The sequence below is a fragment of the Lagopus leucura genome, unplaced genomic scaffold, assembly GCF_019238085.1.
Source record: "Lagopus leucura isolate 7727_CA_CO unplaced genomic scaffold, USGS_WTPT01 Super-Scaffold_100015, whole genome shotgun sequence".
In the NCBI taxonomy this organism is placed as follows: domain Eukaryota; kingdom Metazoa; phylum Chordata; class Aves; order Galliformes; family Phasianidae; genus Lagopus; species Lagopus leucura.
This window is the reverse complement of record NW_024962269.1, coordinates 8524374-8551719: the sequence shown is the minus strand read 5'-3', so window position 1 is coordinate 8551719 and position 27346 is coordinate 8524374. Positions and strand designations below refer to the sequence as shown.

The 27346-nt window shown below is 40.8% G+C and overlaps 2 protein-coding genes across 7 annotated transcripts in view; one reads left to right on the top strand and one right to left on the bottom strand.

The window, feature by feature from the left end:
• The window catches only part of HDGFL3 (HDGF like 3), a 37076-nt gene extending 29592 nt beyond the window's left edge, over positions 1 to 7484 (top strand). Inside the window, exon 6 of the mRNA XM_042875696.1 lies at positions 4068 to 7484. Within this exon, the coding sequence (XP_042731630.1) occupies positions 4068 to 4073 (6 nt within the window). The 3' untranslated portion in view covers positions 4074 to 7484. The remainder of the gene's footprint in view (positions 1 to 4067) is intronic.
• Positions 5195 to 25837, bottom strand: TM6SF1 (transmembrane 6 superfamily member 1). Of its 6 annotated transcripts, none has more exons than XM_042875690.1 (10): positions 25713 to 25837; positions 23950 to 24053; positions 22883 to 22980; positions 21829 to 21932; positions 20878 to 20960; positions 19779 to 19900; positions 15338 to 15442; positions 13206 to 13298; positions 12108 to 12227; positions 5195 to 6984 (listed from the first exon to the last, which is right to left on the bottom strand). In XM_042875690.1, exons 1-10 carry the CDS (start codon positions 25802 to 25804, stop codon positions 6793 to 6795), a joined length of 1113 nt encoding a protein of 370 aa, XP_042731624.1. In that variant the 5' UTR covers positions 25805 to 25837; the 3' UTR covers positions 5195 to 6792. The 6 variants fall into 6 exon arrangements, with proteins under 6 accessions (XP_042731624.1, XP_042731626.1, XP_042731628.1 ...); XM_042875691.1 differs by lacking the exon at positions 5195 to 6984 and adding an exon at positions 7007 to 8074; XM_042875693.1 differs by lacking the exon at positions 5195 to 6984 and adding an exon at positions 8964 to 9061.
• Positions 25838 to 27346: the final 1509 nt, after the last annotated feature.

Genomic DNA, 27346 nt, shown 5'->3' with positions numbered 1-27346 from the left:
ACTGCTTTCTTTCCTTATCTCTTCTTTTCTTTTAGCTTCTCTCTCATCCTTGAGATCTACAGACACTCCTTGTGTCCAGCTGTAATTGCACTCACCACCACCACCTGCAGCTCAGGCTCTTGCTCTCACTGTGCTGTGTGTCCTATTCCCTCAGTGGAAAGATACAAGGTTTTACTGTCTACTATTAGTGAACTAACCTACCTGAATAACATACCTGAAGTAAGGCAGCCCACCCCAGAGCTTGCTCAGTCCCCCATGACAATTCTCTGCTGTTAAATACTGAATGGTGCTGGCTTTTCCAAAACACCCCATAAACAGAATATTCCCATGGAAAGGGATCCATGGCTCTGTATGGCTTTCTTTATAGGGTGCAGCATTTGCTCACAAATCAGTGAGTTCATGGCAACATACTTGCATTCTGCAGGTAAATCTCTTGCAACCTGTGTTTGGTTCTTGGCTGGCTGATGTTAGAGCTGACCTCAATCGCTGTTACTTTCACTGCTCTGGATGCCCATATAATCACCCTGACTCCTGACCGTAGTCTCTAAGCTATAAGGAAGTATTGACTGTTAAGCTCAGCACATTGGGGTTGTTTTTTCTTGAGGCATTTACTGTTTTATTTGCTAGTCCAGATACTGTCTTGATAAGTGAGAGTTGTGTTGGTGCCTGCCTGTGTAAGGATGCCCATGGATGCTTTTCAGGAGGTGAATTATTTTACTGTCTTTGAAAAAGGCTAGATTTGTTGGAAATTCAATATGCGTGTTGTTAGGTTTGGGTTTTTGCTCCTGCTGCAGCCAGAATATTGAAGTGAGATAAAGGACTCTGATCTTTTTACTCCCACTGACAATCAGTTGCTAACATGGGAGGTGGTGGATCTATTTGTGGAGGCAACTGCTTGCCAACATAAATAAGGGGATCAAAATCTGCTCCAAAATTACTGCCATCTGATACTATTGCAATTGGGAGAACATATTTAAAACAGCCTGTGTCCAAGGCACGTTTTTTTGCTGTGATGTTCTTGTGGGGTAGCAACAATTCTGCTTACAGTTTTAAGAGAAAAGCGTTATGGCCATGCTGGCCTGACAAACCCAGGTTCACCGTGGCTTTCTGATGTGATTTTGAGCAGTTTGCTTTGGCTCTTCCTTTTTTTACTTCCCAAGAAAAACGTGGACCAGACTGCACAGCAGCTTTGGGGTTTTATCAGCATTAAACACATAGCATTTAGGGCTCTATTCAGTGTAAAAGCATTATGTGGGCATTCTGCCAGAGAACTCAAATGGAATGTGCACTCCTTTCAAGTAAGTTAAAATCTACCCCTCCAAAAAATATAACTTTGGTAAAAACGCAGAGTAAAAATTTCTGTGCAAAATGACATGGAGGCAGGCTGTGAGCTGCTGTGTGAAGGTGAGCAATGGCTGCTGCCTTCATACAGCTCTGGACAGCAGCACTGCTCAGCGAGGCAATGGAAGGTAACACAGGAGGAGCATGAATGGCTGAATGCAAGCTGAGGTTCGAGCAGCTGGCGTAGACGAAATAGACTTTCCGTGTCTCTGTCTGCACTGAATCTCGTAATCGTTTTGACCTCAAACCAGCATGGAATAACAACGGTCATGAAGAGCAAGAAGATAATTTTCCTTCTGCCCATCCAAGGAGAGAATAGGATAGCTGAGTCACCACGTAATGCTAAAGAAGGAATTTTCAGAACAAAAAGTAAATTTGGGGGCTTATTTCTGTTCTCTGCTGTCTTTATGCTCAGTCCTTCTGTTAGAGCACCAGGTTCAATTTTATTGATGCCTGAAGCCTCTTGCTTGCATCCTCCACACTGTGTGCTGTTTTTTCTGCATGCAGCAGCACAGACAAGTGCAGCACATTTTGCACTGTGCCTTACAGGGAAGCTGAGCGGTGTGTTCAAAGATGATGTGAGGGGATTTGTTTCTGAAGAGAAATGAAACCATGGAGACCATGGAAACTGCTCAGCTGTGCCACATCCTCCTTCAGCCACATCCTTGTTCAGCAGATGACATGGGAGCCTGGCAGTCACGCTGCCCTGCTGAATGAAGGAGCCAGGACAGATCCAGGTGCTCCTGCACAGCCGCACATCCGTGGGCTGCATGCATGTGGGGAGGAGCGCTGCTGGCTCCTGGGAAAGCTGGCAGTGTGCACGGGGCACACTGTGTGTGTCATGATGGAAGAAGATGCTGCTAACATCCTAGAGCGTGGTTCATGCACCTGGCTCTTTGTTCTCCCTGCTGTGCTGCACCGTGGCCCAGCAGACACATCTGTGGGTAATGGAACTGTTAATGTTCACAGCACACCACGTGAGCAGGGTGCTACCCAGCCTGCTGGCATTAACCCAGTGCTGCATAGTTGTTAATAAGTGCAAAGCTTTAGTGCTGCAAAAGGACAGCTTTCCTTGCCGGATCTGGCAGCAGTGCTGTAGGGACCAACTGCTTCAGCAACCATTCAGCCTTACCAGGACTGGCTAGTAGCTGTCACTACGAACTTTGCTTGAAGGTGCTGATTGACTAATCGTTTGGCATTGCCCTATTGGGTATCTGCACCACCTTCTGAAGGGAAGAGAAATGGCAGTGAAACCCTCCAAGCCATGTCTCCAAAGCATCTGTAAGCACAATCTCATTGAATCTTTGAGAGCAGCGAAGTCCTGGACCCTTGGTGCTTGGGATGAGCTACGTCGCTAGGCTTCTCCAGGGCAGGCGGGGCTCAGGCTGCTGCCTGTGAGCCATCATTTGTGTGCGAGCATTTTGGAGTAACCCCTTCTCATGTGCCACTAGTCAGGATAGACCAGGACTCACAGGTGGAAAGTGCATTACTTACTGCTTGCGCTGCAGTAGTTTGCAAACCCTTTGTTGTAGGACAGCAGAACCACAGTGAACTAACAGATCCCACAGTTCAGAGGAGCAGCCACCAGACTGGGATCCCAGTGGGCACTGGAATGCTCTTATCCTCCAGAGCAGAAAAGCATATTCTTTTCTAGCCATGGCATCACGCACAGCAAGTATGATGGGCCAGAATGGGAGAGAGCTTGGGCAGCAAACTGTTCGTGCAGAATTGTTAAAATATCTTATATTCTCTTACAGATCCTCTGTAAAATGAAATTTCTGCCATCCCCAGTGGATTTAACCTGTCACCAAAACTCCATAATTTCTTAAGATGATTTTTTTCTTGGCCAAATACATTATCAGTGCCTTCATATTGCTTGCATGTTGTGTTTTTTTCTGTCTGTCAGGGTGTGGGTGGACAAGCATTAATGTCCTGAATTCTTTACAAGAAGGAAGGGCAAGGTAGCCAAGTAGCACTGCCTGTCTTCATGTTGTTGGATAAAAGTAGTGTGTCCCTGTGTCTGCAAGGGAGTTTAGTTCTTTAATGTGAAGAAACAGACTTGGAGATGCTTGCCAAGAGGCCATGGGGATGGTCTGATGCCATTCCTGCTAGTGTCAGTGGAAGCCAGAGCTGACCTTGACTCAGTCTTGAAGTGGGAGTTTCTTCCTTTTCTGTCGTGTCTTTACAGTGAACTCCAAGCCAAACTATTTCCCTTTCAGAAGTAACATTCAGACGCGTTAGCTATGAGAAGTGTTTATCTTTCTTTGTGCCTGTGAAGTGTTCATTTGTTTGAGCCAAAGAGCATCCTCACCACAGAGCATGCAGGAGTACAGCAGCCCTCAGCTCCTGCACGAGGCCATCAGTGACCCGGGCTGCTGGAACAAGGCAACATCTGGCTGTGTGTACTGCAAGACGCCATTAAGGGATTGGGGAAGAAGAAAAACAGCTCGTTACACATGCGGCTTGAGTTGCTCATTTGAATAAAGCCCCGAATGTTTGAACTGTGCTCTTCAGTGTTTTGTGGTGGTCTGTTGAGTTGATGAAACATATGCGGTTTTCTCCAGGAAAAAAAAAATAGCCAAAAATTTCATTTGAAGAGACCAAGCAGCTGTTTGTGCCGGCAGCTGAAATGTAGCAATAAGGCATTAATTATATCAGGTTTGTTAGAGCAAGCTTTTTTGTACATGAAATGTGATTTTTTTTTTCTTTCTCTTTCTCTCTTTCAGACTTAACCAACATAATGACTGCTGAATATTAAGGGAAAACACAAGAAGGTTACATGTTTGGTTGTCTAATATTCTTGGATTTGATATGAGTCATCACATCTGTTCATTAGTATCATCAACAGCATCCCAGTTTGTATGCACATTATTCACATTCCTATCTGTTGTGTTTGCAGAAATGACATTTTACCCTTTTTTCTAAGGGTTGCGTTTCGATTTTCATATTATTTGGTTGCATGAAGTTGCCCTTTCCCAGTGGCTGAGGTTTATGAAGATGCCGCATACTTGAACATGTTTTAGATCCCTTTTCTAAACAGAAAAGGTGTAACTCCAGATTATATCATTCTATATCAGCATTTTTTTTAAACACAAGGAAATCTTGGCAAAGAGTCCCTTCCATACAACGCTACAGTATTTTCCACCCACAGACATTAGTTTAAATTTCCCTATGGCCATGCTTTCTTGGGTTTTGATCAGTTTACAACATGAAAGAAAAAATCTTTTTGCGTTGAGATCACCACCAAGTTCAATAATGTAATACAATACCTTTCCTTCCTAGAAGTACCTAGCTAGTTATACTCTTAATACTTCTCAAAATCATGATGTAATGTACACTATCTGACTTAGTTCCTATATGTGAAGTTAGTGAAAGTCTTTTTGTGTTTCTTTAGATTAATACAAGGATTTTTTCCAATGCCAACACAATTTGAGATCATTCATTTGGATGCTTTCCACTTTTAAGCTTACTGTGATATAGAACCCTATGGGAAACCAAAAGAAAACATCGATTTTAATGAATGAAAGGCTTAAAAAGGATGCTGTCATTCTGGCTTTTTTTTCCTTTTGGAAATAGAACTAGACTAGTAAGTAAGCATTCCAAATCCATTATTCTGTGTACATTATTGTTGCTATTGTGATAATAGAGATTTTTATTTATTTTTATGCCAGCTTTTATTGTGAAAACATATTTAGTCTGGTTTTATCAATCCTTGTTATGCTTGTCCTTGGAACATCTTTTGCGTATTCAAGGTTTGTAGTTGACGAGTTTACTGTAAAAAACTAAAAAAAAAAAAAAAAAAAAACACAACAAAAAAACAAAAAACGAAACAAAAAGAAAACAAAAAAATGTATTGTTTTTACAGAATAAATTTATTGGAATGTGTATTGGGAGTAAGGTTTGAGGTTGTAAGCAACTAAGTTAGCGTCATATTTGGCTTCATACGTGTAATAATGTGAGGTATTAATGTAAGTCAAGTATTAAAGCAAAACATTCTGTTAACATGAGTTGACCATAATAGATACAAGTGCAGGTGAGATCTTTATTTTTTCTGTACTTTGCCTTTTCTGGATAACAGGAGGTTATTAAATTCACCTTGAATGTATTCAAAGTTTCTTTAAAAACATTAGAAGTGACATCAGAGGTGCAAATGTCTGTGAGACATCGTGTTGTTGCAGCCCAACAGCTCAGGGCTTGTTTTCTTGGGAGGACGGGGTTGGAGCTGTCCCAGATTCGAGCGCACGTGGAAGGATTCCGCACCAGGGAGGTTGGGTGCTTGAAGGAAACCATTGCTTAAGTTCCCTTTTACCGAGAAGCACTGACAAAGATGTGCTGTGGTTTTTGGGCCTGCCCTGTGGTCGGAGGTATGAAACCATGGGTTCTGTCTTCTGAGCGCTGCTACGAACCACGCCTCAGTGTTTCACTGCGGAGCGTGAACGCATGACTTTCTTGCTGCTCTGAAAGTCCCCTTGTGTAGAGTGCAACATGCATGCGCATGAGCTGATGCTTTCCTGTTACTGATCAGGTTCAAAAAGAAAACTGAAATTCTCCAAGTCAAAACACCCAAAATTCAACATCCCCAAAATAAAGTGTGTGCAGTTAAAATGTATCAGCTAATTTCATCTGCAAGAAAGGCACTAAATATCCTGCTTGAAGTATAAATATCAGTAGCGATTGCAAGCGGAAACCTAAACAGACCAAGCAAGGTCTCTGTATATGCTGCTACTTGTTTATGGCCTAACAACGTCAGCAAAAGGAGCTGCACAGGGTAACGCTTCAGCAGAACCCTCCTCTTGGAAAATGCATGTTAATGTGGAAGGGCTGCTGCTCAAGGCAGGGAGCACTCCATGTCCAGCTCAGAAACACAAGTGAGCACATGCTTAACTTCAAGCAGATGAGTAGTCCTTGCAGAAGTGAATCCTTGAAAGTATTAAGAAAACTATACGACTTGCATAGCATAAATGGAGTCATACCATCACAGTGGATTGCTTCTTGAAAGATTTCTTGAGGTTTTTAACAAGGCTGACCCACGAGACATTACTTTTTGACAAATAAAACATGTGCATGTTACAGAGTTATGTATGTTAATTTCTGACACTTGAAAATCTTGACCTTCACATTCTGTAGTAAGTTTGTATAGGGATTGCTAACTGATGTTCTTCAGTGTGTGGAGGCAGAACACTGCCACTGTTACTATTTAATTCCATGCAATATTTTAAAAATGAACCATATATGAAGTACGAACTGTGCTTGGAGTCAAAATGTTGAGAAGTGATACTGAAAGCAGTTATCTTTATTTTCCCTTTTTGAGTCAGGTGAACAAACAAGGCCATGCATCTCCACACAGCTGTGCAATCTGGCACACCTCATTTGGGTTCCGTCCGAGCAAGTTCCATTACATCCAAACCCAATTACATACACAGCCAAAAAGAGGAGCTGAAAACAGTTGTGCTATTCTGTTTTTTCTTCTTCTTTCGCCTTCATAAAAAACTCGGGCTTGTGGACACACCTGTAAGCCAGCAGCTGGGGAAGAATCCCATACATTATGTTCAATATCAGAAAAAACTGTTTTGCTTCTTCAGGGACTCTGTAGATGTAAGGAGTTCGGGCATGAAGAGAAGCACCAATATGGGAAAACTGAGCCTGTGGTGTGTATATAATGTGCATATTGGGGAAAAAAAGAAAAAAAGAAGGTAAAGTTTATGAACATTTTGGAAATGTTTGGACAGCATATTCCACATACAAGTATGCATCTCCTGTGACATTTTATTCCTCAATTATCCTTCATATGTTTGTATGGCAGTGAGAGGAAATTCACTCTGAACTAAGGTCATTCATAACTCAGTATAGAGAAGAAAGGGAGCTATCAGTGTCATGGCAGGGGGTGATTTTTTGGACACAGCACTGATGTTTACATTAGGTATAGGATTTCACCCTCAGTTATGGATGATTATTCATGCACCAGGCTCTGTAATCCTTCCCCAGGCAAACAGCCACCAAGCTGTGCATCGCTGCCCGGTGCTGCGCTGGGTCTCAGCCCAGAGGCGGGGGTGGGACCTGCAGCCACCTACCATCGTGTTTGGCATCAGCAATCAGCAGTCAGACATTCTAAATAAAGTCAGAGAATAAAATCTGGAAGCCGTGTTAGTTTCTGTTCCGTTGTTTTTTGTTTCGGTTTTTGTTGTTTTTTGCTTGTTTTTAATTTAATCTTATAGATTCAAACCCCAGAACTCCTGATGATTTCAGAAAATATTGGTAAAGTTGGCCTTGGGTCTGGGGGCAGTTCTGAAGCATAGGTTCAATTCACACGGAAGGTTATAAGCAAAGGCAAGCTTGTTGAGCTGGAGCATATTTTTAGCATAAACAAACACTTAAAGATAGAAGTGTCAGAGTAGTTACTGTCTTTTGTCTCCATCTGTTACCTGCTATTTCAAGCAACAGCTTGAAGTTCATGTTAACTATCGTGTGTCCAATCTTATTTATTTAATTACTTTGTAGTGAGTGAGATCTGAGGAGATGAACATCAATTTAATCTTAAGCAGAGCGGGAGAAAGGGACAGCAGGATTTTAGTAGTGCAGAGGAGTACACAATGGCCAAATGGCACCTCTACCTGGGCTTCAGCAGGAGTTGTTTTGGACTCACGAAGGACTGATTCTGTCCATGGTTGTTAGCAAAGCAGGAAGTGAAACAGTGCAGGTGCTTTAATACACATCTCTCTGGCAAAGGGTTGGACTGAGAACGTACATCAAAACAGAAAAGAAACCTGGATTTCAGGAGATTATAACCACCTCCACGTAAGAGGGAGCACTGATCTAGCAAACCAGAGGCAAGAAATAGGGCAAAGAAATCAAGTGCACACTTCAGCAGAGTGCTGCCTAGTATGTTTCTGTAAATAACTTTTACACAGTAAACAGATGTTGAGGGGCACACTATCAGCAGCTTGTTTCTGTCAGCTGGATAATTCAGTCACCTCTTGCTGCCCGTTTGCTCTCAGCTGTCTCAGATGGGAGCTGCCTTTGGCACCTGTGTGCATGTGCTCAGATACCTGCTGCCTCTCCTCACATTGGGAACCTTTCTGCAGGCAGTGAAGAATCAGGAGCAAATACCATTCATTATACAAGGTAATGGTTTGCAAAGAAAATATGCAATCACGACCATCGGGCTTTGTGTAGGAGGTTTGGTGCTGTCCAACGTTCACCCAAAGCCTTCCAGGGCATCTCAGAACTGCTTAGGGGGAACAAGACGTTAAGCTGTGTGCCTCTTGCAAGGGTCTCCTGTCTCCAGAAGTGGCCAAGCTATGTGTAACAGTGAGTTCACAAACTTGGCGGAAGGAGCTGTAACTCCTCAAACCCCTAGGATGCCTTAGAACATCTTAGCCTTACTGTGTGATTTGTGTCTCTTACAAGAGCTGGAGCACATTGGTGAGCTTTCACTGTTATAGAAAATTGAAACATTTGTCTGCTTTTTTTTTTCTCTCTGTAACCCATGAAGATTTTCACTAGCTAGTGAATGCACTATATAATTATTATTTATTAGACTTGTTTTGTCTGTGTAATGCTTTTTTCTTTGCATTACCAAGGAAGCCATTGAAGTCTGTTAAAGTCAATTTTTTTTTTCAAGTTTGATTTACCTTCATGTAGACTGTGTTAGGCTTTTAATCTTCTATCTTTCCATGACTGTACTCAGCTTCTGTTTTTCTGGTTGGTTTGGGTTTTTAGTCTTGGTGGGAGGAGGAAAGAGAGTGTTTTAAAGCAGGTTTCTCATTTGCCAGTAGCCTAATTGTGCTCTGACTTCAAGTGCCCAATCCATGTTCTTTAGAAAGGTAAGAGCTGTTAGTCATTCCAGATCACTGTGCCAGTTGTGCACTAGGCTGGTATTTCAGTAAGTGAGGGCAACCTTGAGTCTGCTGTGATCATATCCTCCCAGTGAATAAACCAATCCTTGGTGCTTTCTGCACTGAACCTTCAAGTGGAGAATTTTGAGAATCAGAACTTGGCTGAGAAATCAACCAGATAATGTGCTACAGGTTAACTTCTCAGGTAGCCTCTTCTGTTTAATAAACATGTGGCCTTTGTTAAACTCAGAGCCTTGACAGTGTGCTGGCGGGGCCATTCCACAATCACTGGAAGAAGACTGGTGCTGGGTTTGGCACTGCTCAGTGTGACAGCTGTAATTTACATTTCCTGCTACACATTAGTCTCCTTGTCAGTATGAAGTAGTTTGGGTTCTTTACAATATTTTTTGTCTGTAGCATTACTGTAGTTGGGTTTTGTTACCCTGCAGACAAGAAAGTCCTCCAGCCAGGGGAAAAGAGCCTGGAGAAAGGTTCCTTCTAATACAGATTAAAATCAAATAAAAAAATTATAACTGATTTTGGAAGGGATTGGATCAGATCTTATGTACCTAAGGAAAGTCATCAAATGGAATGGGGAGAGAGTAACCTAGAAAAATATGTTCCTTTGCTTTAGTTCTCCTGCAGATCTGAGACACTGCAGAAAGAAGCCACCAAAAACTGCAGAATTGAGGAGAGCAGATCTATGGAGGAGTAAAGAAAAACTTTCTATATTTTGGACAGTATAGAGAAATAGGCTGCAAAAAACTGGTGAGACAGTTGGTACCCACTGGTTGTGGGCAGCAGGGGTATGGCTCTTAAATTGCTTCACATGTAGCTCACTTGCATAGGTGAACACCAACTTTTTTCAAGTTCATGGAGAGTATGCAAACTGTAATAATCAAAGTTCTGGTACTTTGGTGCTTTGACATTTAAAGAGCTCTTCCTTCAACTTCAGAATGTTTAAGAGTTACAACCTGTTCTTGAAGTCTGAATGTCAGGAACAACCATTTAACTGAGAGCGATGTGTAATTCTGAAGTAATAAATACAGAGAGGAATGGTTATTTTTGTGTGTGAAAGGGCAGGCACTTTGAGAGGGTCTTCGTTTGGATGCATCAGGTGGCATTTTGAGACTTGTTTTTTTTTTGCAAAAAGTATATATTTCCTAATGATAGGAATAAAAACAACTGAGATGCCGACATCTGACATCTGTAGGAGCAGTGTTCGTTCCTGGGGTCAGTGCCCCATTTCTATCACTAGTTGTTTACCTTTTTTGGACCTTTGCTCATAACTGAAGGCAAAATCCAATTCAGTACTGCATTTTGATCATCAGTTGCAAGTTTTTTTAACCTAAGGCAAACCCAAAAATGTGTTGTATCCCTCCGAGTAACAAAAAAACCCTCTGGAAAGGTGCCTTTGGTCCATTATGTCACATTTTTCTTCCTCAGTTGCTCAAAGTTCACAAAGTCAAATCAAGTAAATCTTTTTCTGTTGTGTGATGACTGAAGTTCATTCTGCTGTGCATTGCAGTTAGAAGTACAAAAAAAAAACTAATATCCCAAAGGAAATGTTCCCTTTATCAATTAGATTTTGTCAACCCACAAAGTTTTGTACATAGCACAAGCTTCAAAGATTAAAATGGGAAATTCTGAGTAAAAAATACCACTTCAGAAAGATTTCTTTTAAAAAACAAAACCAGATCCCCTCCAGTCTGAGGGTCTGAGTTTGTAGGTAGGTTTGTGACAGTCAGCATACTTTGACTTCTGGTTTATTTCACAAAGGGCTCAATAATCATTGAAGAAGCAGTTCTTAACCTGCCAGCTTGGGGAATTCATGAAACCTGAGCAATCTGTCAGTAGAGAAATGTTCCCAATGCTGCCTTGCTTACCTTAGCTAGCTTGTGCTTTCTTTAGGTTAGATTGTGCCAAACACAGTTGTATATTTTTTTATATCTTTTGGATAATATGTTGGTCAGATTCTGTTTTGATACAATTTGGTGATTCAAGATCATCTATAAATTGTTGGATAAAAAAGTCATTCTCTGTGATTCCAGCTGACAAATGAAAAGTAAGCTGTCACTCCCTCCATCCTGAGTGGGCAGTTAAGCTGGACTGCAGTTCATACCCATGAATGTTATCTCTGCAACAGGGAACAAAGTGTTGGTTTGTGTTTGTCTAATAACGGTACTTGATTTACCCTTACTGCTGTGTCTCAATGTTTTCATTATTGTTAAAGCACTGAGTGCATATTTTCCTGTGTTGTCTGGATACTCAGAATACATTTCCTGCATACAGTACAAATTATTTGTCATTGTCTCAGCTGTGAATGTTTATCTGTATGGCATGATAGGTAGTTTATTACTGCTTGTCAGTTTCTTTTTCTTTTGGTCAGTCTTACAGCTACCAGCACTAAGAGCTGTTTAAGAGAACCCAAACAATGAGTTCAGTATGATCAGTAGCATGCCTTTGGCAACAGGAGTGTGTCTTAATGTCACTGTCTGTTCACTGTGACTAGTAGCTCCTTGTTCCACTTGTGCTTTTCAAACCACTGATCTGGCAATACATATTATGGGAACATTGTTACTGTTTTGTTGGAGCTGTATGTTTTTTCACATGACCCACTGCTGGCACTTCGGGACAGGTTTCTTTCATAGTCTCAGCTAAAGAATGCATGGCGCTCAATAAGGTTTGCATTTTCCCGATTGAAGGATTCAGTAGAAAGAGAAAAGTCTACCAAGGCAAGAAAGCAGTCAAATATAAAATAAGCTTGAGTCTCCATTCCCTCAAGTTAGTTTTATACAGATACGAAAGATGATCTGTGTTAATATGGCATAAAACCGACATGGCAAGGTCAAGCCCTGCTCTCCTTACATATTCCATAGTTCTCTACTTATTAACTAGTAATTCAAGAGTGAATATTTTATGGAGAAATACCTGAGCTAGTCCTCCAGCATGTATAAGGGTTAAATCAGGCATCCAGGAACAACCAGGCACCAGTAGGCCATACAAAGCAATCACGTAGTATGGCACGGAGTAGAACATATATGCCAGCATCTGCATTTTAAACACAAATATTAGTTCCTTTGCAATATGAGGGAGGTGCATTAAAAGTTAGCCAGCTGTTGACTGTAGAATTGAGATTATTCAGAACTTTGTATCTAAAATCTCTTTGAGAAAAGAGGATGCTGTTGACTGGATCCATACACCCCCAGGCCCCAACCAGTATCAATGGCTGTTGTCTCTTTGCCTGATCCAAATCCTCTTTATCCCAGGACATGTTTTCTCTCATCATACTGCTTGCCATCCTGAGACCATGCCAATAAGCATGGCTTGCCTAACTCACCATCCAGTACATCCACTGGATGCTATTCAGAGTCCATTTCTCAAGCTCCATAGTGCTTTCTGTTTTGGAGTGTGAAATATATTGAAATGTGAAATGTATTGAATATACTGAATACCCCTTTTTCCAGAAAGTATAGGTCACTGTCTGAATGGTGAGTCTTCTTATCGCTTCAGGACCTGTCCTTATAAGCAGCAGACAGGGTTGCAAAAGAATGGCAACTTTGCAAATATTACAAAACTGAAGCAAATGTGCATTTAAATAGGTTTGGTAGGAGGCATCGTGGTTGAAGGAGCATGTCATTGGTGACAGAAGCACAACATGAGCTTAAGGAACCTAGTTCTGCACCTCTTTTTGCTCCGTTATTCCAGACTGAAGGTCTGCTTTGTCCATCTAAGAGAATAATGATTATAAAAAGCACGCGGATCTATCTCATGAAATATATTTTAAAAAGCCTGAGTAATTAGGATGTGTAACTCCAGGTAACAGATCTGAATCAAGGTTAAGTTTATCACAATGAAGAACTGGTATCCTGGAAGGCTGTTTAGTAGGAAATACAAAATACCGTTTAACTTGCCATAAACAAATACTTTCCTTCTTGATCTCGTCATCTGTGTAACCCGTGGCGTCATCTTTGTGCCAGGTAACAAATCACTTCGTAACACTGTATGCTTTCACAGTCAATGCTTTACCTGAAGCTTAGGATAGGCAGCAGGATCTTTTATATAAGGCTCGTGCAGTTGAATATATAGCCGGCAGAGTTCAGCAGGGCAATCCAGAGCAATCTAAGAAGAATTTTTAAAACTTCCCGTGAACAAAGGACTTTCTCTAAACCTGTTACCAGCCCTAAGGCTCTAGGAGTGGGCTGAAGTACTGCTTCCTATGAGACTTGCTTAGCATCTGTTCCAAAGGTGATTCCTTTAATCATCAATTTAAAAAGGGGAAACAAAAAAAAGCCTGAAATGCAGTCTCCTCTCATGCTGCTCAGGGAGGTGCTGAGGAAATGCTCACAGCATACTTGAAAAATTTCGGCTGGAAGAGAATTCAATCACTTGGCTGTGCTAGTAAAAAATATAACAATTATTGATTTGGTCTGACAGCCAGACTTTAATCCCAGTGAATGGGCTTTTGAATGGAAAATTGCTCAAGGAGTGTGAGGAAACTTCCGGTTATGCACTCAAGTTTAGGATAGCAAGCTACAGGTGTAGTCCAAGAAAAGATCTGCAATGTGGCAAAGTAGCAGTGGAGAGCAATGCAGATTCCAAAGACAAGTGTAAATTAAAAACAATAATAATTATTTTTAAAGGGAGTAGCAGAGAGAAGTGGATTTTACATTCCTGTAGAGCGAACAAAGCTCCCAATAAACAAGATCCAGTTCCACAAGGAATGACTTCTCACAGGATCCTTAAAACACCTTCTACAAAAAAATAACTATTCTAAAAGGAGTAAGCAATCTCTATCAAGAGCTGCCTCAGTAAGACTTGCAGCAAGGCATTATTAACACGTAGTTACCAGCAGGGCTAAACGTGACTTTTGCACAACCGAATATTATGTGTATTTGTTGTGTGACTTTGGCAAGAAATAGGAAGATTTACAAGAAATGGATATTCCTCCCCGTTCTTTTCCAATATGAGCATCCAAGAAGGTCTGGGTGTGTTCTAATATATTATATTTCTGAGCACTTTCATAAAATCATGGGTACATGGAGATGTTTGGTGGATCTCTGTATGTAGAAGAAAGGCCAGTAAGCTGTTCCTGTTTTGGTTATGTAAAACTATATGGAAATGACCACGTACTATAAAGAAAAGATAAAAAATCAGCAAGTTATTCCTCATAGGAAATGAAGTGGGACTACAGACTAAAGTTAGATGCTAGAGCATGAGAGAATACTTCCCACAGCAAAACTGTAGGTGAAATAGCAGATCAGCCAGCACAAGTAGTGCTCTGAAGTAGCGTTGTACATAAGAAATGAAGTGATCTGCAACAAGTTAAAGGGGGGGAAAAAAAAGGGGGAAAAAGGGGGGGGGTTGTGAGGCAAGTTTTTGGAGAAACAGCAGAAGATGAGTGTAATTGAGGAGCAGAACTACAGCAGGGCAATCTGCAGTAGGTCTAAGATGCTTAAACATCTGAACTTTGAGACTGGATGATACACAAATTCCTTTCTGCTTAAGACAGAAGGCGTTTTCTTTACTAACAACTGGATTGACCTACTACTGAATTTATCTACTTCAACAAGCATTTTCAACATTGACTCATTCCCTCTGAAATTTTAATTCAATCAAGTGTGCTTAAAACAAACACAGAGACCAAATCATATTTGGTAAGTAGAAACAGCATAAGTTCTTTTTTGTTTGGGGGTTCAGTGTTTTGGGAGTTTTTTGTGTGTTTTTTTTCTCTCCAACATAGTATAAATTAATTTTGTTTCCTATATAATTTCAATGAAGTATCTGTTTATAAAAACAGAGACTTAATTTAGTTGGCTTACCTCAATGTTCTTGAACATAAATGCAACTCTAAATCACTCAAAACAATTTTGTTCCATTGATCTGCACCTGGGATGCTATGTACTCCCGAAATTGTGTGCAATTTCTTCTGAAAAACACACTTTACATGTGGTAAAATGGAGAAACAAAGAACCAATAATTATCCTAAATTTCAGTTTATGTATCTAAGGCCTATTCCAATCTTGATAATGAAGGAATTTTCCTTGACTGAAATGTACACGTTTTTTCCACACAGTTGCAAAAATATCTCATTTAGAAAAACAAGTTTAACATTTTGACTGAAAAGGAAAGGCTGTAATATTGAAATATCTTCAACTTACCATGCCCCTGAATATGCAAAACCCTGCTGCCAGAACGAGATACGCAGCTAACATTAAATCCATTGGTCGCCTTAAGAGTCCTTTCCTCTGAACTTCCTGAACCACCTGCAATGCAGAACGCATTTAATACATCCCAGCTCTGCCTGACATGTAATTAGCTCCAGATCATTCACTACAAGAAGGTTCCAGCAGCGAAACATTGTGATAGAAGCAGTTCACAGTTGTTACCTTATTTTTCCACTAATTTCAGGGACTGAAAGATTTCTGCATCTGAAAAGGAGATCTTGGACTTGACAGCATGCAGTCAGGAAAACTAGTCTGAATAAACTCTAGAAATGGATGGATCCAACTGAAGCCATTTGAATATGGATTAGTTAACTTTCAAAGCAACTTAAATAATGGTACTTTAACCCTGAACTCACATCAGTCTTTAAAGCAGTATTACAAACTTCCTTTAAAGTTGCATCTATTTTTAATTTAAATGTAGAAAAGCTTTAGAAGCGTTGGTTTATTATCTCAAACATTTGAAACTGAATCTAAGGACTGTTTGGAGGGACAGCAAAATGAGAGCTCATCTCATCAGTGACAGTGAATGCTTATTTTCAGCAGCCTGTGACGCTACTGAAATTAAAGGAACATGGATAAAAGAAAAACATTTCTGTGGTCTCTGCTGAGATCAGTGAACAAATACTATATCCAGATACGTAATGCAGAAATAGCTTCAGAGCAGGATCCCCTATAGCCCACCATGTGTGCCTGTAAGAGCTGATGGCTCTGTGTTACCAAAAGCTGTTTGGAAATCTAACCAGGATGATGACATGGAGGAACAAGAGTGACTGCTTGGCCTACTTGGTAGAACATATTAGACTCATGGAAATCATTCTGGGTACAGTTTCAGCACTGCGTACTGACGGACAACATGGTAAGCACATCAGAGTATCTTTGTAGTTCAGGGGGAGAACTTCCCCATTTATATGTGTTAGTCATTTCCTCTTCCTTTTTATTTGCCATGTGTTGGCATGCACACAGCAAAAAGAAAAATCTGATCTCCTTCCTGTCTTATACTTGTGGAATTGTCTCCAAAAGCACAAAACAATAATTAGGATGTAGAGGCACAGTTAAAAGCACTCGAGATTACAATAAAAGCCCTAAAGAAGGAGAACTAATTTGCAAGCTCAGTTCCTGGGCAAGGACTGTAAGATCTGCCCTGTAGTTTAACAAAAATAAGGCCATTTGATACTCAAGCTCTAAGAAAGGGACGGCCTATTTATTTTATTTTATTTTTTAATCATTTTCAGGAAAAAAAAAAACCTGTTGCTTTGCAGTATTTGAAGAACTTTTATAAATGTTGCTGCACTTAAATACATGCAAATAATGTATGTATATTCTAACATTTATTCGAGAGAGAGACAAAGACTTCCCAGGGCTGTCGAGTTAAATCATCATCGGATATAAACTACTACATGGACGTTCCACTTAGTCTAAGTATGAAGCATACACACATTTCCATATATATTTATATGCATCACTCCCTCATGTCAAAAGGTACGTTACTGAATGTATATATTCACTGTGATCACAAAACTACAACAAATTTTGGTACAGTACTAGTTTGTGAAATGGCCAAGGTGCAGAAATGAATGCACCTTTTTTCTCTATGTCTACACTAAGCAAAATAGAAATGAAAAGCTTAAGAAGGGAAAAGATGCACTTTACTGTCAGAGCTAAGCTGCACAGTAACTTTGCCCTATGCTTCTTTTTACACAGAAGAGTCACATCAGCACATGCTGAAATGAATGAGGTGCTAAGCACAGCGGCCTGGCAGAGATAACCTGCTACAGGTCTCCTACTTACTGCAAACAAAACTGACCTCTGCACGGGTCCTGCCAACACTGCTGTTTCTTTTGTGTGGTGAGGAAATGTGCAGGCACATGGAGCATTTTCTCTCGCGTCCAGGAAAAGGAATTTTCCATAACCTCTGAGGGGCTCCTTGCATGCTCAGATTTAAGGAACAGGAATAATCTTATGAGCTGTCTGTAGAAGTCAGTCCCTCCAGAATTCATGTACAAATCTGACTTTATGTGTTTTAATTTTGTAAATGAATTTTAAATTACATTAACCTGTTCCCTGAGCTGATACACTTAGAGATAACCTGCTGGGCTTTGTAAAAAAGCGTGGCACAGTTTGCTTTGATTCTAAGTGAGGGCATAATTCTTCTCCTTTCCTATGCACCTCTTCTATTAAAAAACACCCAAGATTTTATTATCTCCTTGAGTTTTGTTGCTTTGCTTTTGTTTGGGTTTTATTTATTAATTCATTTGTTTAACTTAATGGTTTATCCTAGCCTTATAGCAATGAGTATTTTGGCCCCAGAATTGCATCTGTTGCTTCCATGTAAGTTCTTCTCCATTTTTGCTCTATCACACTTAAAGTCATTATTAAAGTTTCTATCTAAACCTATACTGACTGCATGATAGCTGAAGCTGTTCAATCTTTCAGCTAATTGTAATTGATCTTTTGAAAGATCCTATTTCCAGGATTTACAATGATTATTTAAACTGATCAGCAGTAGCATTATACACAATTATTTCCTGGAAACAATACTCACTTTAGAGCTGAGAAAGTTTTATTAAAATAATAGCAATTTTGTTATGGCTTGAAGGTATTTTAAATTATACTGTTAATGGACCGAGATACAAATTTCCAGTTGTAATCCTTGGATACAGAGGATAAAATAGCTGTGAACAGAAAACAAGTTCTGAAAACGAAGTGGCTGGGCAAGGCTTGATGGCCCGGTGAAAGGAATGAAGACTTTTTTTTTCTTTATGGTCTTCTAAGGAAAGGAAGTTCAGCTTCCCAAGAAAGGATTCACTTACAAGTGCACCATCAAACTTTCAGCTCACAGGCTTCTAATTCGGTCTCTTTTTGAAAGAAAATTTAGAAAGTGAGTTTCCCTGGCATATGTACCAGTACCAAATCTAAGTAAGTGGTTGAACTCCTTGTGAGCACTGGAGACGTGGCTATGTTTCAGCAAATAAACAACCCATCACATATTTACTACTACAGCAATTTCTGCAGTGTTTTCTTTGCTGGGAAAACAGACCGAAACCTTCACCAATTCTTCATGCCAAGAATGTTCTCACTAATACATTCAACAAAAGTCAACGCTACATTTAACTGCACTTAACTTCTTCTAACAGATAAGCTTCTGGTTGATAATTACTGACAAGTTTAAGTCAATCAGCTCAGACTTCCACAATATGGGACGTGGTTTCCTGCAAGATCATACGGGAGAGTAGAAGGGATTTTGGCACATATACTTTCCCTGATTTTTACCTTTAAGAAGGATGTGCCCCAAAAGCAAGGCACAGCCCAGAGCTTATCTTCAAACTTCAGGAGATATGAAAGTCTGTCTACGCTCCTCTTCCTCACCTAAGATTCGTCATGTGTGGATGGATGGCTGAATGTTCTCTTCCATACATTTCTGGAATGTTTTTCAGTGCGTCATCTGCTGTTATTCTACTCCCTAGAATGTGCTCCTATTAGCTATGGAATAGTAATTCTTTTCATCTGTGTCTTTGTTTTCAGCTATAGAAGGAAGCTGACAGGGACTTGAGAGCTCTTGAGATGCAAAAATATTACTTGGTTGTATTACAATATATTACATTGTATTATATTTACATTATATTTATTGCTGTGGCAATAAACTGGCTTGCAAATGGCAACAAAGAGTTAAATATCTGTTCAGTGCATTGTATTACAGGGTTGTTTTATTTTGTATGTTTTTAGTAAGACAGTGCATAAGCCATTATTCCATTTTTTTATTGCTCAGTTATATTATTACAGACCAGCTATTAAATTCAATGGCAACAGCCTAACCAGCTTGTAAGTAAAGATGATTTTTACAATCTTCTTTGAAAACGTAAAGTGTAGAAACAATTAGTGAGTAATAATTGAACAATTAATATTACCTCTACAATCTAATATTGCATAATACACACACACACATGCACAAAAAGGAAGGAAATGTTTAAATTACATAAAGTCTGTAAGTCTTCTACAGAAGAATATTTTTCTGTAGAAGGTCTCTAAGGATTTTGTGGCACCTTATGACATTGGTATATTTTAATGTTTCCATCAGTTGTGGAATTGAAACAGTCAAAAGCTGAATAAATAGAGGGAAGTAACAACATTACCTTTAAAAATGAGTCCTTTGCTTTAAATATGAGAGAATTTTGCTATTCCTTTATCCCACCTTAATGATATGTTCTTGTAGTACAGGTATATTTACAGTGTCTACACAGCCTGGCAGCAACTGTCGTAACAGTGAACAATTATAAAGCATTCCTCTGCCACAGAGGGGCCTGGAAAACTCCATACAGACAATGGGCATATTTGAGTTTTTCTAACAGTAACCAACGCTTAAATACAATAATATTACCTTGACTGGAGTATCAGGAGTTGCTGAAGGTTGATTATAAATTCGGAACCCAGCCCATATGGGAAGGCAAATATATGGTACGCTCAAGAAAAAAGCAGGACACACTTTTGTTCCGTATTTTCCTGTTAGAACAAAATGATCATAAGGTACTTGAAAAATCTGTAAGCTGTGCTGAATACTACATATCTAATATCAAACCGGAAGCAGCTATGGTAGTGTAGACATAAAACACTGGAAGCTGCTGTGAAAGCAAAGCAGATCTTGAAAATCTGGTACTCAACAGTGCCAGGCACAGTGAGACTGAACCTATCAGCCAGGAAGGCATGTCAGAAATGAGAGAAACTGTCCTTTTTTGGAGAGGACAAGAAACCACATCAGTGACTCTGTGCTAGGTAATCCTACAGGAATGGAGGGCTGTGAACTCTCCTAGAGGAACTTACTTTCAAATAGAGACTATGCTTTGGAGAAGGAAAAAAAAAAGGAAAAAAAAAAGAAATTTACCTATTTTTTAAGATCTGGTATTTTGTGGTTTTTCAACATCCTGAAAGTGGGGGCACTTTAAGGCACCATGCGCCAGAAAGACATTATGTGAATACTTAAATTACAATTCTAATCTCTAGCAGTTATGCAATGATTTATCTTAATCAAAAAATGTTCAATTTTGAAAATTGAATAACTTCCAGATTTCATTTTGTTAAAGGTGATCTGGATGACCCTAATGCTGCTTGAAAGTCATAATATTAATTAGTAATTCTCTGCAAAATAAGTTTGATATTATTTACTTGGAGACAAGTACTGTATCCCTGCTAAAATTAAACCTAATTTGGATGAAATCTTATGGGCATAGCAAAATACAATACTTTTATTTTTCCTTGAGAATGTGAATCAAAACAATTTCTTTTCATATTTCATATTTAAATTTTGAAATATTCTGTCTCTGTTATTGATAGTCCTAAAATTTGTCTTTCATTTCATTATAAACAGGAAGACTTGGAAGACTTAGATTTAAGACTCAGACTGCAGCAAAACAGAAATAACCTATTGCTGAATTTTGAAAACGTTTCACAGGAGAAATTTAGTTAAATAATTACATCCTTACCCACAATGTTTCCAGGCATAAAGACAATGATGCTCATGAAAATGGAGCCCAACCAATAAAGGCCAATGGTTCTATAGCTTTGTCTGTTAAAAATAAAAAATAAAAAATGTATAAATACAAAAACATCATTTTTGCACTATCCCTAAAAATCCACTACCCCCAGATCATCTTCAAATGTTATGATTGGTGTGGTTGTATCCTAGTAAGCAAATATTTAAGATCTGCACCACAAGACAGCACTGGATTCTTGTTTCGAGGTGGGAACTTAGAAGAATGCTACACTCCTGTCTGAGCAGGCTATTGCATGAATAGTACAGGATCTGCTCATACTTAGTTGTCTGTCACTATGTTTCACTCATCTGAAGGCTGACTGTGTGATTTTGCATGTCGTATGTGTGCAAATACGATAAAATAATAATTATTTATTAATTAACTGAATTCCAGTGTTGCTCCTATTGCCAGTGTGTGTACATTAGCCTCTGGATTCAAGAGTTTATCTTCTCAAACCTTCTTCAACAGAAATAAAGAAAAGAACTTGTAGAAAGGGCTGCTGCCTGCTAAGCTAGTGATTCTCTCCAAAATGGAGAGAGTGCATCATAATGCTAAACTATACAGTACTCTAACTGTAAATATGCTAATGGGGGCACGATATCTCATGGTTTTAATGTGTGTTCTTTTGCTTTTAACTAGCATAAAGCACACAGATGGACTGTGCTCAGGGTGAAGGAGAGAAACCACAGATCAATGGATTTGTTGGTCTTACAAAGCTGAGAGAAAAGGCAACTTGAAGAGGGTACAGTTCCTGAAAGTAATGACGTTTTAGTAGTGTTGCTTTAGCCTATGACATGAAACAGTCCTGAAAGAACAATCTAAATGCTACATAGAAAAGAAAGCCCTTCGTGGGTTAAATGAGAATGCAAGCAAAGTATTACACAAATCAGAATGACTTACTCCCAAGCAATAGCTGCCACCATCAAAAGATACATCAGATAATGAGCAGAGCCATCCCAATAGCAGATCACATGGCCATACGCAGTGTTCAGATATGGTTCACCCTAGGGAAAAGTTGTTTTAAAAATCATGCAATGATTCAAGAAAGAATAATCAATTAATAAAGAACAGCAGGAAACGATTTGATAAAAGTAACTGATGATCATTCAGTTCAGCAGTACACTTTTCAACTGTTAACAAAGATGTTTCCAAGCACAAACCTGATTTAGTAAGGATCAAGTGTAATGAAATTGGTTCTATGGTTACAGAACAGAGTGCAAGATGAAGGGAAATCTCCTGCATGTGATCATCATCACTGCTCTGCTATATTGCCGTATTTCAATGTTAAAAGAAACAAAACGAAGACACATTTAACAAGTAACAAAGATACATCTGTCAACCTAGAGATCTACAGCAGTGCTGGACGTGTTAATGATGATAACAGGTAACTTTGTAGGCCCCAACTCGTTCCACATTAAAGCTCATGGAATCTTTTCAGTGACTTCAGTGACTTTGAGAGCAAGATCTTACTGAGCTATTTTTGGTGGATGTTGCTAATCAGCAGCCAACAGATTCTGCTGAGTAGGTGTTTGGCACCATCGTTTTGTTAACTCTACTTCAATTCCACATATGAAAGTAACTGGGCAAAAGGAAAGGAATGGTATTATTTCCTTCTTGGTAAAACGTTTAGATATGGCAGCACCCATCCACCCCATGTGTTGACTATGGTTCTCAGCAACTGTTTTCCATCCATATAATGACCATACAAGTTAATACAGAACAGTATTACTTTAATTAAATAAGGTTGGAGTTGAAAGGGATGTTAATTTTCCAAATGAGTCAGTGATTTCAAGTCAATGACAGTTTTGCCAATAACAACAATTAAACAGGTCAGTGACCAAATTTAAGAAGGTCCTGTTGAACATGTAAGAGGCTGTTTTTCTGTGGCAAATACTGGAACAAGTTATTCACAGTGAAGATATTATTTATATTTGTAAGCCAAGCAGTCCTTTACCTCTCTCAAGTAATGAGTCATGAATCCATCAATAATTCCATCTTGTTCCAGCCCAATTATTAGATTCACTACACTGGTAAAGGCAAATACAGCATAAACTGTAAGAAGACAGAAGAAAATAAATTAAAAATAAATAAATAAAAATAAAATTTAGAAATGTATAAAGACTTGAAATCATGCAGTCACCTCACAATCTAATAAACACAGTCAAGCAGAGATCTACTGAACTATACATGTCTATTTTGAGTCACAGATATTTAACATACATATGATGTGACAATTTCACGTCATTTTTCACATAGTTTCACATAGTTTTTCAATAGTTAGTAACTCAGGAAGTTCTTAGAAGGTTTTTCAAAAGAATGTGAAATCTCATGGAGCTGTAGGCACAGCCCCCATGAATCTCCGTGGAAAAATCAGCATTTCCAGAAGGCCAAGTATGCTTTCAAAGATCTTAGTCATAAAGTGACCTTGATTGTCGCTACCTCCTGAAAAGGGATAGGACAAAAAAAAAAAAAAAAGAAAATGTAACTTGCCATTTTTGAAGGAGAATGCCATTAGCACATTAGCATTAGCCCCTGCAGTCCATGGGAGACCTATCCAGCAAGGCCGAGTGGCATTCAGAGTTGCTCATCTGAGACAGAAAACTTACTTATGTTAGGCTTTTTATTTCCTTTGACATCTGTGGGAATTGAGAGTTCTCAACCTCAAAACACTGCAGGACAGATGCCTACAAGTTGTAATAAGGAGGAAGACAGAGGATAAATACACGAAGTTTATGTGCTGCTTCACCTACAGTCCAATGTTGCAAAATTTTCAGCTTAGAAAAAAATGGGCCAGCCAAAGACACAGCTGCAGTGTTTTTGCTCCAAGGTAATCTAAAAGTAAGGTTTCCTTTCAGAAAGTAATCGATATCTCCATGCTTTGATGGCAAAGTGTAAAAATAGAAATGTATAGAATGAGTTCTGAAGCCACGGTTAAATTCTAAAGCTGAAACAATCACTATATATTATCCTTCACAAAAATCGATACGTTCTGAATTTAGCTCCCATGTTAACAGGACATACCATAAAACAGCGGATCTTTTGGTGGTTTTCTTTTGACAAGAACACGAGCCAACAAAGCAATAAAAACCAGAACCAGTAATCCAACTGCAACAATTGACCAGGAACTGTAAAAGAGAAGTGGGGGTTAAAAGAAAAACAGGAAAAGGGGCAGAATTACATTTATTTAGTTTTTTTTATCAGCTGTTCTCAAATGACAGGCCCACTCTCACATGTACATACTCTTAAAGTAATTGTTTTTAATACAGAAAAGATTGTTCTAAAAGTCCATTTCATAGACTGTCATAGGGTTCATTTTGTAGTTTTGCATGATTTATGGGCCTGTCTTTTTACATGTGATTATCTAAAAAAAGAATATACAAAAATAGATAGATAAACAAAATGTCCAGTAGTCAAGATTTGTCTGACTAAAATCAGTTTCCATACTGCTGTCTGCAAAAATAAATAGAAATGATGGAAAATGCAAAGGCCAATGAGACATGAAAGTCATGAATGCAGGGATTTCAAGGCCAAAAATAGGATCATTAAGGACATTAAGTCTGACCTCAGCAATCATTTACCTAACCTAGAAACTACGTATTTACAAGTAAAGCACATTCGTTTTGCAGGCTAAGAGCAGCAGTGTGGAGCACCTGTGATGGATCTAATTTCCAGTTTTGGAAGTGCTACGGAAGAGCCCTCAGTCCCCATAAAGCAGCACTGCTTGAGGTGATGCAGGAATGCAGGAATCAGCTCTTTGGCAGTAACACAGGTGGGCTCTGCAGGGCAGAGCTTTCCTCTGAGATACTGGGGGCTCTAATGCTGCTGTGTGAGTTGTTTGTAGAAAGGAGGACCAAAATCTTCAGCAGAAACCCTAGGAAAAGGTGCATTAAGAAAATGTGTTTGAGGTTTAAATCCCTGTATGTGCAATTGATTCTGTGAAGACTCTCTTCTCAGTCCTCAGTTTTGTGCTTGTGCACAGAGGAGAAAAAAATAAAAAAGAGAGAAAAGTTAGGTAAACTCCAGAAGCACCAGCTAAGAAATATTTGGCATGTGATTATATACAGTGCCGCTATGTGTGTCCAGAAAACAGTGTATAAGCAAACAGTGCTGATTGTGGTGACTTCAGCCTTAGTGAAGCTTCATTTTAAATCACTGAAAAGAAGTGCAAGATAACCATTTTGGAATATACACCCGGATGCTTCCTGAGCCGTGGTGGGTGCTCCCAGCCTGCTGGCTTGCTTCATGGCTTCAGTCTTCTGCCGCTCCGCTCCACCAGTGATGGATTACTTCATGCCATTACAGCCGCTACTACCACAACAACTCTGCGCTGTGGTTTATCAATTTGAAACAAACATTGGCACCGTATCACATAAGTCAGCACTTCTCCAGCAGTGAGAAACCAAGAGAAATAATTAGGTTATGAGCAAGGAGGAGGCAAATGAGGAAGGAACGGAGGCAGCAAAGCCTTACAAACACGGGGCAGATATCCGTGCAGTGCAGCAAAGTAGCAAAACACGCGTGGCTGTGTGCTCAGCAGGATGCCGGGCTGCGCCCGCTGCCGTCCCTCGAGGGGGCGCCGTGCTGCGGGGCCGCTCGCATCGCTCCCGGGGCGCCTCTGCCCCCGCTTTGCCCTCGCTCCGCCGGCCCGGCCCGCTCTCTCCCGCGGCCGCAGCCGCCCTTTCTCCCTGTGCCGCCGCTAAAAATACCCTCCGGGCTGCCCCTCGCCTCGGCTCCCCTCATCTCAGCCTCCCGCTTCCCCTCCCGCCCTCCGCCGCCCGCCTCACCTGCCGCCGGCCGCCAAGCAGTTGAAGAGGTACGTGACGGGGATGGCGGTGAGGGAGAGGACGAAGACGCCGGTGGCCGCCGAGGCGCTCATCCCGCGGCGAGAGGCGGCGGCCGCTCAGCGAGAGCCGCGCATCGTCCGCGCCGCCGCCCCTCAGCGCCTCCCGCCCCGCCGAGGGCCGCGCTCATGCGCCCGCCGCCCGGCCCACCGCCCGGCACCTCGGGCCGCCCCCTCCCGCCCCGCTGCCTCGGAAACCGGAGCCGCCCGTTGTTCCCCGGCGCTGGCGGCTGGGCGGAGGGATCCCCGTCGGAAGGGCCGGCGCGGGAGGCCGCGGTGTAGCGGCGTCGGAGCCCCGGCGCGCGGGAACGCTGAGTGCCGGCACCGAGGGGAAGCCGGGCTGAGGGCCGGCCGGTGCAGGTCCGTGTCAGGCACGCAGCTACATCTCTGCTATCTGCGTTAAGATTTAGCTGGGTTTCTAACGAGGACATCGAGATTTTAAACGTTTCGATACAGGAGAACCGCGCTCCCAGAAGCCGGTGAGCGCTCAAACAGCGGTCGGTGGTGAGAGAGAAGCGTCCCGTGCTGCGCGGGCACGGCGCGGCGCGGCGCTGGTAGCGTAGCGTGTAGCGTAACTTTGTACGGGCATCCCGCACCGCTCCGCGCCGCTCCGTCCCGCCACGAGGCGTTCACCACAAGTGGTGCAGAGGAGGACAGCCCAGGGGCCCAGGAGATGGGCCCTGTCCATCAGGAAGAGGATTTGCTGCGGCGTACGAATGCTCCCAGTAAATACCTGAGGAGTTAGCACCAGATAGAGGAAAGAACCGTTTAATTTGTGGGGCAAAGCTGTGAAGGAATTTTCAGTCATCTTCTGGAACGGATTTTTGGCTCTGAGAAGTGAAGGCTCTGATTCTTTTACACTAAGATAAGGAAAAACAGAAGTCCAGTCTTAAGATGTCATTTTGTATGTTTACATTCAGCATAAAATGAATTTACATTCATTTTACGTGACCATCTCTTAGAGGAAGAAACATGGTGGCCCACAATGTGTCTGTGCTGTATGCATTACACACAAGCTGTTGTGTGGGTATTTCAAGTGAGAAAGGTCTAAGGTCTGTCCAAAGGAACAGGAATGGGTTAAACTAAACAAACGATCTGGTAAAAACATGATGCAACTCCTAAAAGTAATTTAGTCCACCCTAGTGTCAAAATTGCCTTTGGATGAGTCAGGGCTAAATTTATCACCTCCAAATGCCTACCTTTCAATGCACAGCCGGTTTACTTCTCGAGCTCTCAAATCTATAGGCTGCTCAGTTGTGTGCAGCTGCCACTTTGCAGTCTCAAGATTCACGTCTCAAACTTCACTTCGTTCCTGTGTCCTTACAGTCAAATGCTATGTGGGAAACTTCTTCCTTAGCACTCTGCCAGCATATTCCAGCACTGATTTGCCCTGTGATTGCTTATCGGGTCCTATTTCAGCTTGAGTAAGAACTGTCAGAGCAAATTGGGCATGGCAGACTAACAACAAATTGCCTATAGAGGGGTTCACTGCTTGAATCCATTGTGTTGAGATCAACTTTTCAGGGAAAAAAAAATTGTTATGAGTGTCTGAAAGGAGAAAAGGCCCCTGAAAGGGAA